Here is a 16434-nt window from a genome sequence, read left to right as displayed (position 1 = left end):
CTCCTACAGGCTGCACATGGGTAAGAAACCAAGTCGTGATAGTTCAAGTAAAAAAAGTTGTCATATTTTACAAATAAAGGTGAAATATATCAAGAAAAAACTCGTAATAGTTCAAGTAAAAAAAATTGTAATATTATGAAATGTTACCAGAATATTAAGACTTATTTCTCAAAATATTCTGTATTATTTCCTCAAAATACAATAGTCTCTTTCCACAGGTTAAAGGTTGAACTAGATTCTAGCATGCAGTCATGTATCATGCAGGAACTGAAGATCAGTTGATGTTTCTCATCATAAACATGCTTTCCTAAAGAGAGTCATTTACCCCACAGTGCCCCAACATTTACCCCACAGTGCCCCAACATCAATCTATTAAAGAAGAAAGAAACTAAGGGCGTGCTGGTCTTACAAGGAGGTGTGTTCAGGTGCATTCTGGGCGTGCTGGTCTTACAGGGAGGTGTGTTCAGATGCATTCTGGGCGTGCTGGTGTTACAGGGAGGTGTGTTCAGGTACATTCTGGGAGTATTGCTATCTTGAGGCAGCGGGAAGTGATCGCTCCATTGACCAACAAAAACCTGGTCTAAAGTCAATAACGCAGCATTTCATTGTTATTTTAACAGAGAATTAGTAAAATGCTCCAAGGCTCGTGCACAGTGTGTGCACACTATGCTTGTTACACACACAGGGACGCACAGCAGCACACACACATGCAGAAAATTACAAATAAATATATTACAATGTGAAATAGTATTATGATATGATCTGCTCATGCGCTTTCACTTCACACACAAGATCAGTTTCTTCTCCTGAACATCTCTCTTTCCTGCTTAGCAAATCCTCCATCATAATAGCAATGCTCCAAGGTCCAAACGCGCCTGGCTTTTAAAGGGAATGGGAGAAGATCTCTGATTGGTTTATTGCATGTTACGTCCAAAACACACCTCTGACACTAAGGTCAACCCTTTAGAACCATGCACCTGTTCAGCCCAGTTTCACAGCAGTTAGTGAAATGTTCACGTAATTTAATCTATTCATTCGCGTACATGGACACGTTTATCTCGTTTTTTTTTGTGATGGTCAGCACGTTTTTTTTAAACTAACGTATTTCAATGGGAAGCATCTTTCATGATCACAGCACGATTCTTTGGAAAACAATGCCAATGTAAACAGCAGTTATTGGGCTAAAAATACCAATAATAGCAAAGCTGTATACAGCGTCTCTGCTGCAGCCAGACGGGCAGAAAGAGTTGTGCTGTGATCAGGAAAGATGCTTCCAATTGAAATACATTAGTTTAAAATACGTGCTGACCATCACGAAAAAAAACGAGATAAACGTGTCCGTGTACACAAATCAATAGATTCAATGATGTGAAAATTTCACGAACTGTCGTGAGACTTGGTTGGCCCGGGGCACAGACCATTTTTTCCAAAAAAAAGAAAAGTAGTAATATTTCCAGAACAAAAGTCGTATTATAACAGAACATATAAACTTAAAATGTACAGAAAACTTTTACCTATTTTTTTTAAACTGTGTAGTCAGTACTTTTAGCTACTTATTTTTTTACTTTTTAGACAGTACGTACTTCTAGCTAAATTATTTTAATCAGGGAAGAACTTCAACTAAGTGGTGTTGGTCCCTGGATGGCAGAGGGCTATAAGCTCCAGGTCATGTGGGGATCAGCGTCCATTTAATCCTCCTCTGGAGAGAGAGAGAGAGAGAGAGAGAGCGAGAGAGTGAGTGAGTGAGTGAGAGAGAGAGAGAGAGAGAGAGAGAGAGAGAGAGAGTGAGTGAGTGAGTGAGTGAGTGAGTGAGTGAGAGAGAGAGAGAGAGAGTGAGTGAGTGAGTGAGTGAGTGAGTGAGAGAGAGAGAGAGAGAGAGAGAGAGAGAGAGATAGAGAGAGAGAGAGAGAGTGTTTGTTGATTTCTAACAGGGCTTAAGGTGCAGAACTAATTTGAGTGCCATAGCGGCAAGCAAAGAATAAAAGCAGTGTGTACTTGTAATCCCTAAACCTTTACACCTGGCTTCGCCGGAACAATACACATTGGCTTATGATCTGTGGAGGTAACATATCTTTCCTTTGCCTGGAACTTTGGATTTTGGAACTTCCTGGGAATCCTGCAGGTCTTTTACGATCTTCACGGCTTGGTAAAACAATCTGAAATCCATCTTGGATTAGTCCGGAAACCTGGATTTAACCGGAAATCATCCTTCACATCAGAACTTGGAAGATATTTCAGGATTTGAACCCTTTAGGGACTTTGGTAACCATTTATTCATATTCCTACTCTTGCCTTGGAACATCAAAAATACTGTGATATCTTTTTTATACATATTTTCTGGAATACTGGGTTAATTTTTATGATCTTTTGGGAAGCTTTGCATCCGCAGAAAACACGCTGGAAACTATCTGGAAACTAGAACCATTCTGCAATCTTAGTAAGTTCAAAATCCGTCAACAACTGTTTCTGAAATACTCTTCCCAAACACGACTTGACATTTTGTAGAACTGCAAGGTTAATGTTTTCAACATTTTCTGGAATACTGGGTTTATTTTTATGATCTTTTGGAAGCTTAGCATACCTAGAAACTCGCTGAAATTCACTCTTGGACATAACCCGGAAATCTTAGTCCGAGTATCTCCCAAAAACATCTTTAACTGTTTCTGAAAAACCGGACCCATTTTGTAGAACTGCACACTGATCCTGGACATTTGTGCACCAATTCTCCCTAAGTGTCCCAATCATTTATTTTAAACGTTCCCAAAATGGCAGCAAATCAGTCAGGCTCTTGTACGCACCCAGACCTGTCAAATTGCGCCATTGTCTACAGCCCGATAGATATTTGTTCAGACCTGGATACCCAGAGAGGAAGAGAGGATGAGGAGGGAGAAGAGGTAGACGAGGAGGTGGAACTAGCCGAGGAAGTCGGGGAGGATGTTTTGATGATGGCAGAAGCTGAAGGAAAAAGCAAAGAGCAGACAGAAAGGGAGGAGGCGAGGATTATCCAAGTGGCGGTGTTAACGACTGAAGGGTTAGGGTCAGGCAAAGGCGAGGGGGAGCAAGAGTCAAAAGACACAAAGGGTCCCTTTTTGGCGTTGATAGACATTGAGAAAAATCGAGAACAGGGGTTAGGGAGCAGCAAAAAAAAGAAAAAACATTTGGAAGATAAAGACAATAAAGAAGAAGCACTGATGACTTTCGTAACAGAAGTAAGAGAGGATGGAGACAATGGGTTAGAAGAAAACCAGGATGCAGCTACGTTTGCAGAAGAATTCGGAGAGGATATACAGTTGTCTGCAGACGATGCAGAAGAAACAGACTTTGCTAATGTACCCATGAAATGTGAGGTAACAGAAAGCTTTGACGATCCAACAATTAAAGATGTGACCACAGGGATTAAAGAACAAGTCAACAATCAAACATCAACTGTTGGTGCCAATATTGTACCCTTTGAAACAATTGGGTTAGAAGAAAACAAGGCGCATGCAACGGATGTTCAGGACTCTGGTTTGCTTGTAGAAGAATTTGGAGAGGGTACCCATTTGTCTGCAGACGACACAGAAGTTGTTACCGAACTAACGAATTGCAAGGTAACAAACAAGATTGTCACATGGCAACAGGAGGACTGCATAGAGGCAAAAGTTGAGGATGAGGAAAGCAAAGAGTTTGCCAAAGACGCAATGTCGATTTTGGATAATGTCCTAGACATCGGGGATGAAGTTAAAGAGAAGTTAGGGACAAAATACTTTGTGTCCTCTGAAGAACAGTCACAGACAGGAGGAGGGATTGAGGAAGTAGGGATCAACAAGCGGGAGCAAGAGGAAAAGCAAAAGCGACAGGTTGGGGTTAATACTCTTGCAGGGATGGATGGGGGAGGACAGAGAATGGAAAAGGATAGAAAGACAGGTGATAACGTTGCTGGAGAGTCAATGGGAGAGGAGGAAGAGCACAGAGGTGTTCTAAAAATGCAAGAAGAGACGATTGTTCAAGTTGAAAACCAGTGTGCAGATGAGGTACGTTTAGACACACAGCAAGATGTGTATTTGGACCAAGTTGAAGAGGCGTGTGAGCTGGAGGAAGATGGTAAATTAGAATTTGAAAAGCCAGGAAGTGAAGTCACTGCAGAGGAAACTGAGTCTACAACTGAGGAGGAAGGTGATCTACTAGAACATCCTTCACAGACTCAAAAAGAAACCGTAAAAGATTGGGAGGAGGGTTTGAGAGAACAGGCCCTTGTAGAATACAAAAAGGGAGATGATGAAAATAGAGATGTAGAGATGGCGGAAGAGCCTGTGACTGTTTTAGATGATGAGTTTGAAGAGATAGAGGACGGTCCGAGGACAGAGCTTGACGAACAAGAACCTACAGTTGTTACAGCGCCTCCTAAACACGCCAAAGTTGAGACAAAGGATCAAGAGTTTCAAGAACTTCGAGGAGACAACAAAGTCGAGACAAAAGATCGAAATTGGCAAGAACTTGGAAAGGAGAAGGGTGGGAAACAGAAACGTGTAGAGGATGAGAAACAGAAATGTGTCAAAAAAGAGATAGAGTTGGAGATAAACGGAAAAGTTAAAGGATTAAAGCAAGCAATGGAGAACGGGATCTTGTGTCCTGATCCGCAGCCACTCCGGACAGAAGAATCGCCAACAACGATACTTCGGTCACTCCGGAGAAAAAAAGATGATGACGAAATGATGAAAAAGGGGACACCCGAGGAAGAGAGCTCGCCGGAAATGAAATCCTGGAGGGAAGAACTGAAGCCTGCGATGAAAAAAGATGTCCATGGGGAATCTGAGAGGGTGAGAAACGAACTGTTGAAGAAGGAAACATCCGCAGAAGAGAAAAGTCTTTCTCCGCAGAAGGACGCCTGGATGAAGGAGCTGAAGTCGGTCATCAAACAGGAATCCCTGCCAAAGCCGGTGAAGAAGAAGCGAGTGGTACTGTTGGAGGACGGAAATGCGTACATCCCGCAGCGGGAGGATACGATGGAGGAGAAGAAAGACCAGTTGATCTCTCAAAGGAAGGCGGAGAGTCCTTTGCCTCCTGGGCGCAGGAACAGTAAAACAACCCAAGACCAGGACTATGAGATCTCACTCTATGTCAAGGTAATAAACCGTATAAAACTGACACATACTGTACACATACCCTGAGTCAATAACCCTTCAAATACACAGAGAAAAACAAAGGTTCCTCCATGGTTCCTTGGTCTAGGTCAAGGCTTTTAAAGGAGACCTATTATGTACCGTTTTCAGATTCACACTTTTGTTCATGTTTATGTTTACATGATTTAATGTTCTGTTGGAGCGCTGTCTTTTTAAGCCCTCCTCCCAAAAAAGCCCAGTCTGCTCTGATTGGTCAGCGTCTCCAGATCTCTGCAAGTCTCCCGGAATCTCCGCGTCTGTGCTCTGTTGTTGCACTATGTTGCCATTGACTGTAAAGGAGTATTTAGCAGGACTTTGTACCGTAGAAAATGCAGATAAAGGCTTCTAAACCAAAAAATACACAACCGGACATGTCCAAGCAGAAATGTGACCCCAAAATTGAGGAGAAATTAAGAACATTGGCAAGATCACAGGGTTCCCTGACTAAGCATGTAGCTAACGTTACATGTGACAACTGCAGTAGCCTGCCTGGACCAATCATAGAAGAGTTGAAAAAATCATGGAAAGGGGAGTGTTAACAACAGTGGGAAATCTGATGTTTTTTGCTCACGGGGACATTTACATTATAGACATGACAGGAAATATGGAGGAACACAATATGTCACCTTTAAAGGCTCTAGCACCGTAAAATGACCGTATGAAGCTGTATTTATGTTGACTATAAACATAAGTCATATAAAGGGGAAACTCGACTCAAAACACAACTCTGCAGTTAAGAATTACGCACAGCAATAAAGAAACAACAGCTAAAAGATGACAGTTCAGCATAACTCTCGCCAAAATGCAACCAAAGGTCTATATAAAAGAGACTTCAGATACAGTATTAGGGGACCACTAAGGTCTATATAAAAGAGACTTCAGATACAGTATTAGGGGATCACTAAGGTCTATATAAAAGAGACTTCAGATACAGTATTGGGGAACCACCAAGCGGGAAGTCTCTTTTATTTAGGCCTTAGTTGTTCCATAATACTGTATCTGAAGTCTCTTTTATATAGGCCTTAGTCGTCCCCTAATACTGTATCTGAAGTCTCTTTTATATAGGCCTTAGTCGTCCCCTAATACTGTATCTGAAGTCTCTTTTATATAGACCTTAGTGGTCCCCTAATACTGTATCTGAAGTCTCTTTTATATAGGCCTTAGTGGTTCCCTAATACTGTATCTGAAGTCTCTTTTATATAGACCTTAGTGGTTCCCTAATACTGTATCTGAAGTCTCTTTTATATAGGCCTTAGTGGTTCCCTAATACTGTATCTGAAGTCTCTTTTATATAGGCCTTAGTGGTTCCCTAATACTGTATCTGAAGTCTCTTTTATATAGGCCTTAGTGGTTCCCTAATACTGTATCTGAAGTCTCTTATATAGACCTTAGTGGTTCCCTAATACTGTATCTGAAGTCTCTTTTATATAGGCCTTAGTGGTTCCCCTAATACTGTATCTGAAGTCTCTTTTATATAGGCCTTAGTGGTTCCCTAATACTGTATCTGAAGTCTCTTTTATAGAGCCAGTCCCACAATGAGCTTTCCTTAGGATGTGCCATTTCTGTGTCTATGGCTTTAAATGCTATTGAGGAGGAGAGAGGGGGGGCAAGGTGGAGGGTGGGGGTGTGGCCTTCACCAACTGCCACTTTGCTTGTTTGAAAGCCATGATGTCTCTCTCTTTCTCATGGGTGGGCCAAATTCTCTGGGCGGGCAAAGCAGAGAAAGGGGAGGTAACCTTTCCCCTTATGACCTCATAAGGAGCAAGATTACAGATCGGCCCATCTGAGCTTTCATTTTCTCAAAGGCAGAGCAGGATACCCAGGGCTCGGTTTACACCTATCACCATTTTTAGCCACTGGGGGACCATAGGCAGGCTGGGGGAACGCATATTAATGTTAAAAAGCCTCATAAAGTGACATTTTCATGCCATGGGACCTTTAAGTTTCATCGTCAGCCGTCAGGGAAAAATGTTGAACCTCTGTCAACTTTGACAAATTGACGTCATCCAGCAATTTGTTGCGTTGAGCATAAACAATTCCCACCATGGAGTAGTTTTTAATTGTGTTAACAGACAAACATACATCCACGGCAGTGGTGACACTACATATATGGAAACACACGTTACCACACACACACACACACACACACACACACACACACACACACACACACACACACACACACACACATACAGATAGCTTAATAGATGGCAACATAGCCTACATGCCGTTGTTCTTAGAAGAGAAATTGACAATTGCACTTGAACTTTGTCCATAGTTAAGCTCCTAAAGGTACATACAATATACATCAATATAAGGAACAAAAATGAACAATATCTTAAAATAATCTGCAGTGTTATAAACATGCCTTACCGCTTACATGGGTAAACTAAACTGGGAGAAACGGACAGTAACGTGCATCATTCCCTTAAAATCAACCGCACACATATTTCAAATGGGCAGAACACTGAACCAAAGTACACAAATATGCACTGTTGTTGAATGGCAAGTGGAAGCATTAATAACTGTGTTACATGTGCTTGTTGAAAAGCAACAGGGTTAGTAAATTCACTGTAACCTAAGACACAACAAGCTTTAGGGTTAGGGGAACTCATAATTAATTCAGACAAGAGATTTTTTAAATTCAACACGAGAGAGAGAGAGAGAGAGAGAGAGAGAGAGAGAGAGAGAGAGAATCCCCATGTTGATCTGCTTACCTAATCTCATTAAGACAGTGATATCCTAATCCATCAGGCACGGCAGCCTACATCGCTCCATTCATGGAATACTTAAACTTTGTTTTTTTTCAACCTGGACTCTATGTCTCCATGTTAGTGTGTCTGAGTGTCTGATGGAACAACATTCTCTGAAACTGTTCCAGTATTAAACCAGAACCAAGCTGTAATGTAACCCTACAGGACTAATGTTCAGCAGCAGTCAGCGTCCACTAAAAGTTCTATTTTTGCCGCTGACAGACTCAGATTATTATTCTAAGTGTCTGACAACATTATGAAAGGATCCCTACAGAGATAGACCTTTTAGTTAAAGAGTAAGATCCTTTTAGTTTAACATGAAACAGCCCCGGAAATCACCATCACCAAACCCACCAGACTCCATGTAAATAATCACTACTTTTAGCATCGTAAAACACACTTCATTTAAAGTGGACAGAAACTAAATAAAACTATCAAAAGCCACAAGATGGTGATTGGGTTGGAACAGTGGAAAAATGAAGTTCATCTTTCCACCACCAACAATCACCACTCTGGTTTGGTTGAAATAAACCCTTAATTCACCCTTTACATGTGGAAATATGCTGGCTCTATACACGCTAAAAGTCCTGATTATTTACATGGAGTCTGGTGGAAATATGCTGGCTCTATACATGCTTAAAGTACTGATTATTTACATGGAGTCTGGTGGAAATATGCTGGCTCTATACACGCTAAAAGTACTGATTATTTCGGGGTTGTTAATGATCTTACTCTTTAACAAAAAGGTCTATCTCTGTAGGGATCCTTTCCATAATGTTGAGACACACAGAGGTCAGTTTTTCTTTCTGTGGTTCAGCAGCACATTCCTGAGGCAAAAATAAAAGATTGCAATCTTCTGAGAGGTTTAATGACAAGAAAAAATGCACTAATATCTGAGAGCCTGCTTCACACATACGAACAACAAGCCTATTCTCTGTAGGAGCTCACATTCAAACAATGGCTTCCTTTGTCTGAGACTCTGTTGGCGGCACAGACGGAGGCCGGGGGAAATATTATGTGGCACTGGACTACAGGAACTCAATTTACACTGGATTCCTCCCGCTGAGACAAGGGGCCAACCACTTAATTAAGATCTGTAGAGGATTTCTTAGAGTTTTCCTTCCTGAAAAAGTGATTACAATAAGCCCAATAACTGTGACATACATCGTTACTGTAACGTTTAAAGTTACAAAGTTAAACACCTATCTAAATACTCCAAGTACTTTCTAAAGTTTTCCGACGATATGCTCAAAACAGTCCAACTGATTTCTTTCTGTTTCATTTTCTGATGTGACTGTAATGTTTAAAGAATTGAAGTTAAACACGGCAGTCCAACTTATCCCTATAAATGTTCCAACTTGTCCTCAAAATAGTCCAACTTTTTCCTACAAACATTTTTTCTTACTGTTGTCACTTTCAGCCAGAACTGTAAAGAGTAATGTTAGTCACAGTGCATGGGTATCCAGTTGTTCCTTGTCTTGTCCGTTTGCAGTGATTGGGCCTTTGCTTCAGACTAACTATTTAGATTTTGACTTGTCATTAAATACAGAGTTGTATAGTCTTGAGCTAGCTTCAGGGTAGCAGTGAGTGAATAACAATGCTATGTAGCGTGCAGGATAATCTCTTCATTCTCACTCTGTAAAATGATTAGCTGGCTGTTTGCTGCTGACACACACTGTACTAAATACTCAATACCTTAAAGTAAATACTACATGGACACTATGTTTAACAGCCAGGAAACTATGAAGCCACAAAAAGCAAAAAAAAGTGCAGAAAAAGCAACAAAAGAGTGGCAAAAAGGCAAGGAAAGTCTACAAAAAAGATGAAAAGCACAGAAAAGCGACAAGAATGTGACAAAAAAATTGACAACAAAGCGACAAAATTCTCATCCAAAGCAATAAGTCTAGCAGAAGCAAGTCTAAAAAGCAAAGGTCAGAAATATACTTTATACATAAATACAAAAACGTCACACAAAGCAGAGAATAAAGTTGAGAAAAGCATAAAAATTTGCAAAACACAATCGGGCCTTAACGTACGTACGGATTATAATCTGAGATGAGGTCAGTGTTTGTGTGAAGTCTGAAGAAACAGAATTCCTTCATTTGTCAGAGGAGGAGTAGGAGGAAGAGGAATCTCTGCTCCATCACAAACACACAAAGTGAGCAGTGTGTGTTACAGCAGAGATGGAAACAGCAGCAGACATGTTTCGTGTGTTTTCACGCCAAACACTTAACATCACTATTTGGCTGTTTTGGATCAACTAAACTCCTTGTAGTTTTCTGTTTCTGGGAAACAAACGGAAGATGTCTCTGGGTGTTGTCAGAGTGTGAATTTTAATTGTTCACCATGTCCTGGTGTGACATTGCAGTTAAAAAGTTGGGCTTCCCAACCATTGAGCTGTTTGTAAAGGTAAGAGATGCTGAACATTATATTAACAAAGCCGTGTTTTTCAGTTGGTTGTTCTCACAGTGTTCATGTATGGCAGGTACAGTTTGATTGGGAATGGGTTGATATTAGCTGCATTGACATTATGGAAATGCTTACAATTACAAAAAGCAGTCTCTCTAATCACTGACGTTTTTTATTTTATCTTTTATAAACTCTCTTGTTTCTGTGTGTGTGCAGGCAGGAAGTGACGGCGAGAGCATCGGTAACTGTCCCTTCTCTCAGAGACTCTTTATGATCCTCTGGCTCAAAGGAGTTATCTTCAACGTCACCACTGTCGACCTCAAACGGTAATACAGACACACACACATGCACACACACACTTGCGTGACAGGCTCAGATTATTATTCTACAACCTGATTTCACAGAATTCTGTGAAATGAACACGGCCCCTTAATTCAACATCTTTTGCATTTTCACAGAATCACAAAACATTCCATGATGGGCCCACGGAAGAATTCCTTTAAATAAACCTTAAGTTAAAGAAAAGATCATGGGTGGGCTTATGGTTCCGTGACACGCGAGAAGAATGGGACGGAAAAGAAGAAAGTGACTTTAGGAAACTTGACATGCGTGACACGAGCCCCGGTCTCCTGGGTGAAAGTCCTGTGTTTGACCTATCCACCCCCCCAACCAACCTCCTTACGCAGAATTTCGGCCTTACATAGTACTCACTACCGTAGTCGCTCTTAATGCTACGTCATCTTCTCATTGACTTTACATTGGCGTTGTTTTCCGTGGTGGCCACACAGATTTTTCACGCATTCTGTGCCACCACCACGTAATGCGCTGTTAAAAGTTTGTGATCATTTCACGGAATTCTGTGAGACCAGGCTGTATTCTAAGTGTCTGACAACATTATAGAAAGGATCCCTAGGCATAGTTCCTGTCCACTTTGAATGAAGTGTGTTTTACCATGCTAAAGAGTCTGGTGGGGATATATTGTGTTGTCAGGAAGCCGGCCGACCTGCAGGACCTTGCTCCAGGAACCAACCCTCCGTTTGTGATGTTTAACGGCGAAGTTAAAGTCGACGTCAACAAGATTGAGGAGTTCCTGGAGGAAAAACTGACCCCGCCACGGTACACAGACACACTTAAACATTTTTAATACTCAAAATAATTCTCAAAATATTTTTCTTTTCTTTTCTTTTGTCAAAAAAGAAGCTGCTCAGTGAACTTCTCTATCATGTCTTTCCTTCAGTTACCCCAGACTGGCTGCTAAACACGCTGAAGCTAACACAGCGGGCATCGACGTGTTCGCCAAGTTCAGCGCTTACATCAAAAACTCCAGGAAAGACACCAATGAGGGTAAGATAGAGGGAGCAAGAGAGAGAGAAAGACAGAATCATGTGACGTAGGCCACTCCCAATAGAGAAAATGTTCAAAACCAACTCTTTAGAAATCCTCCTTCAGGGGATTTGCACCCGAGTCAAATCCGATCTCCCTGAAACTTGGTACATGGCTTCATCAGATGGTCCTGAAAATATGCGATCAAAAATGATTTTGCTCGGTTAAAAGTGTGCTAATGACAAACATTTTTGTAGCTAGTGACCAAACACAAACTTTAGCATATCTCGGCCAAGAAAAAATGCCATCAACACAAAACTTGGGATTCCTGTTCGCCATGCCACTCTAAAGTTCTGTGTCAAATTTGGGGAAGATCGGCCATTACGGGGCACTATAAACAAGGTAGACTCAATGAATGTAAATGGGAAATTTCAATTGCATTTTACTACAGACCTCAAAGCTCACTCATTGGGATATTTCCTTGTGTTTTCCTCGCTGCCTTGGGGTTCAACTTTTGTGGACTCCACAGGTCGTCGGTGGCAACTTGGACCCTGTCATAACTGCTCACAGTTCTAGTTTCTGTCTGTGTGTGTGTGAGTGCAGCCTTAGCGAAAGCCTTGCTGAAGTTTATTTCTGTCTGTATCTCTGTGTGCAGCCTTAGATAAAAGCCTTGCTTAAGTTTATTTCTGTCTGTATGTATGAGTGCAGCCTTAGAGAAAGCATTGCTGAAGTCTCTCCGGCGTCTCGATGACTTCCTGCGGACGCCGCTGTCTGAGGAGATTGATGCCGACGCCCCAGGAGATCTTCCAGACTCGTCCAGGAGTTTTCTGGATGGCTCCGAGCTAACCCTGGCTGACTGTAACCTGCTGCCGAAACTGCACATCCTTAAAGTTTGTTCAGCCGGACGTCTCCGAGACTTGAATCTTGAGATTATTTTGGATTGCTTTGATGCTCCCAACACTTGTTAACTCACTTGTGCTCCCATGTTTCTGTTTGCAGGTCGTAGCCAAGAAATACCGCGGCTTTGAGATCCCGTCGGAGATGACGGGGCTGTGGCGGTATTTAAACTGCGCCTATCAGAGGGAGGAGTTCACCAGCACTTGCCCCGCCGAGAGGGAGATCCAGGTCGCCTATCTGGATGTTGCAAAAAAAATCAAATGAGACATGACAGAGACAAAGCAGACAGGAGAAAGCGTGCAGAGATAAATCATACGTATGTTTGGGTGGTACAAGAAGTAGACAGATAGAAGACGTAAGGAAATCCTGATAAATTTACATGAACATACAGGAGGCTAAATGGACCCGTAAGAATGACCCGTAGATTCCACCAGGCACGTCTGTGCTGCGTTGACATTTGGTTTCATACTTTCTGTAATAAAACATCTAAAACAAAACAAAAATCCCATCAGATGGTGAACGGCAGTACGAAATCTTATCTTATACAGGGTCTAATTTGTGTCAGTGTAGGTTGTGGCGTTTTCCAAATAAACTCCCTGTGCACACTTCCGATCGTATGTCAAATCACATTAATATTTTAACATCTAAAACACAGACGCAAATCTTTGATCGGTGTCGTATTACGCACGCCGGGTGAAGGAACAAAACCATTGCAAAGCCTGGTGGAATTTCAGAGTGAGAACTCCGGGTTATAGACTCTAGGACTCCAGGTTATAGACTCTAGGACTCCGGGTTATAGACTCTAGGACTCCAGGTTATAGACTCTAGGACTCCGGGTTATAGACTCTAGGACTCCGGGTTATAGACTCTAGGCCGATCCATACTATAACCAATAATAATCTATTTACTCCTTTGTTCATTGTTTTTAACTGTATGTGTGTTTGTGTGTGTGCTCTCACAGGTTGGTTTGCATTGTCATCTACTGAAACTTTATGCTTATCATTTTACAAATAATGAAACCAGTAATTATTCTCACTTTTCAGACGATGGCATGGCCAAAACTCAATAAGTAGTAAAATGAAAGAGCTTAACTCTTCAGTGTTACTGCATTAAAAAACATGTTTAGCTTAATATTATGTTGTCTAACCTTTAGGGATTAGTTAACAACTCTTCTTTTAATTTGAATCAGAACCTTTACAATATAAATGTAATGTAATGTAACTGCAAGAAAGCAAATAAGAATATCATTTAAAATTACTCAAACTATTCCTTAAAATGTGTCTCTCGGTCTTGTTTCACTTCGAGACATTTTGATTTCTTGTGAATGCACATGGCCTTGATATGTTTGTAATATGTTTGGATTTTATCGCCATCAGAAGCTGAAAACAATGCATTCTGGGAGCCAGCGGGGCTGACAGACCTGTAAGGTTTTGGGGAGCACACCCGTGTTTCTAACCCGTTTTCATTTCCAATACTGAGATACGAAACGATTAAATGAAGGTCAAAACTACGAACATATATAGTCAAAAGTCAAAATGGAGAACAGACACAGCCACCAAACCACAGAGAATAAACAAGGCATAAATGTCAACCATCTGAAAACTGTTTTATCCTGAAATATACAGCACCATTACTGGAAACAAGGTGTAATAAACTGGAATTATCCTTTAAATGTTGGCATTAAAATGAGAGACACACTGCAGGTGGCCACTGGCAGACTCAATCCTGCTCTTTAACTAAAAGGTCTATCTCTAGGGATCCTTTCCATAATGTTGTCAGACACTTAGAATAATAATCTGAGTCTGACAGCAGCAACAACAGAACTTTTAGTGGACTCTAACTGCTGCTGAACATTAGTCCTGTAGGGTAACATTACAGCTTGTTACTAACTGCTGCTGAACATTAGTCCTGTAGGGTAACATTACAGCTTGTTACTAACTGCTGCTGAACATTAGTCCTGTAGGGTAACATTACAGCTTGGTTCTTGTTTAATACTGGACCAGTTTCACAGATTGTTGTTCCATCGGACACACAAACATGGAGACATAGAGTCCAGGTTGAAAAAAACAAAGTTACCCTTTAATGTTGGCATTAATAAGTGAGAGAAACACTGCAGGTGGATATGACCAGAGATTTATTTGGCGTAACGTAATGTCTACTGACAAATTCAGTAATTGGAGAATCTTACTTGAAGAACTCCATTCCCTTCTGCTGCTCCAGAAGGTCCAGTCAACTGCCCCACTGAAAGTGTAATCACATTGAATAAAATACCATATTGACCCAAATGTAAGACGACCCTGATTATAAGACAACCCCCTTCTTTTCTAGGCTCATTTTTGGAAAAAGTCGTTTTGAAGACTAAATCTTGTTTTTATAAAGAAAGTAATTTTATAGGAAAATAATTATCTTAAGGCTGTTCAAGATCTTTTTACTGAAAATATTGTGTCTGACCCAGACAGACACATGACAGAATATAGTTATTTGCATACTGAGCAAACACAAACTCAGAGCTTCAGATTACGTTTACTGCATCAGGCTCGGGTTTGGACATAAAAAACAGAATCGGGCTCGGTTTCTACTCTCTCTTCGGACAAAAAAAAGGCAGCCCTCGCTGCTGGCTGGCTCGACAATTGGCACCATCTGCTGTTGTGAATATATATGGACATATAAAAGTCTAGACGAATGTAAGACAATCCCATTTTTAGGCGTATTTCTAGAGAAAAGTATAGAAAAGAATACAAGGTATTGGCTTTGTATTCAGGCCAATACCTTGCTGAATATCTCTGTCTTAATGTTAATGACCAATCAAATCAAGATGTTTAAATACAAGGCCAGACTGTCTAAGAGCATTTTTTACTTTGTATCAACAGTTAATTGTACTGAATGTGTATCTGTCTGTATGCTGATGACATTTACTCATATTGTGATTATTTCTGCTTTTGTATCTCATGCGACTGACTGAGTGTCTGCTGGTTCAACTAGTGATGACACTCAAAGATGCCGTTATAATACTGTCAAACTCCCCGTTATTATACTGTCACATATCTAAAGTAAAGTATCCTTGCTCCTGTTGTCAGCATCAACAGTGCAACCAGTTCCAATCATGCAACGCATTCTCATATCACATACAATCGCTGATTACAAAAACGCATGCACAATAATTCGTATAATATGGTACGAAATAACAGCGCCCGCTGGCCAGTCTTTACAGTTAAGTTTAGTGGAGAAAAAGTGAGCTCAGAAAAAGTGAGTGTCATGCAGTGATGACAGTTAAATTTAGACACCAAAACAACTAGTTACGGCTAGTTATAAAAGATAGCGGTTTGGGTTAAAACAGCAGTCCCCTTAAGCAGTGCTTTACTTTTCGTATATAGCTAAATGTGCAAATGCTTCATGAGAACAGCCTGATTCATGTCATACAAGAATCTCATTCATCTCCTGTGATGGAAATGTACTATTTTTTTTAATTAAAATGATTTGAGTGTTAGATAACAAAATATTTGTTTCATTTTTGAGGTTTTATTACAGAAGCAGAATTCAGGAAAAAACTATCTTGACAGGATACAAATGTTTTTCAAATGTTTTCCAGCTCCCTTGAATGCAGCTTTAAGTGATTAATATCCCGTGTGTGATTGTTGGACAGAAGCGTTTGGTGTTCACTGTTTGGCAGAGATGTGGAAGTTCTGGCCTTATATCCTCTCGGGGAATTCATCTTTATTAAACTGATTTATCTCTGTCTCTGTTGTCTTTGATGTCTCTGTGTTTCTGTAGTAGATTGTTAGCATATCCATAATTGTCAATACAAACTAATTTAATAATTACAATAGAAATATTGGCACACTGCATTATACGGATAGATTTAAGAATTGAATATGAATTCTGCCACTTTAATCAGTACTCATTGTCTAGTT

General features: G+C 40.7%; 1 protein-coding gene across 3 annotated transcripts; it reads left to right on the top strand.

Annotated features, from left to right (window-relative positions):
- Positions 1-1641: 1641 nt before the first annotated feature.
- On the top strand, positions 1642-16220 carry LOC144513024 (chloride intracellular channel protein 4). 3 transcript variants are annotated; one of them, XM_078244083.1, is made up of 7 exons: positions 1642-1665; positions 10292-10303; positions 10520-10629; positions 11294-11419; positions 11541-11647; positions 12335-12516; positions 12626-16220. In XM_078244083.1, the coding sequence occupies exons 1-7, from the start codon at positions 1642-1644 to the stop codon at positions 12785-12787; spliced, it is 723 nt and encodes a 240-aa protein (XP_078100209.1). In that variant the 3' UTR covers positions 12788-16220. The 3 variants fall into 3 exon arrangements, with proteins under 3 accessions (XP_078100209.1, XP_078100208.1, XP_078100210.1); XM_078244082.1 differs by lacking the exons at positions 1642-1665; positions 10292-10303 and adding an exon at positions 3044-5105; XM_078244084.1 differs by lacking the exons at positions 1642-1665; positions 10292-10303 and adding an exon at positions 6706-6742 and having other exon boundaries at positions 10494-10629.
- Positions 16221-16434: the final 214 nt, after the last annotated feature.

Source organism: Sander vitreus, chromosome 24 (genome assembly GCF_031162955.1).
Source record: "Sander vitreus isolate 19-12246 chromosome 24, sanVit1, whole genome shotgun sequence".
In the NCBI taxonomy this organism is placed as follows: Eukaryota; Metazoa; Chordata; class Actinopteri; order Perciformes; family Percidae; genus Sander; species Sander vitreus.
Note: the sequence above shows the minus strand (reverse complement) of the source record. Positions and strands in the feature narration are given on the sequence as shown.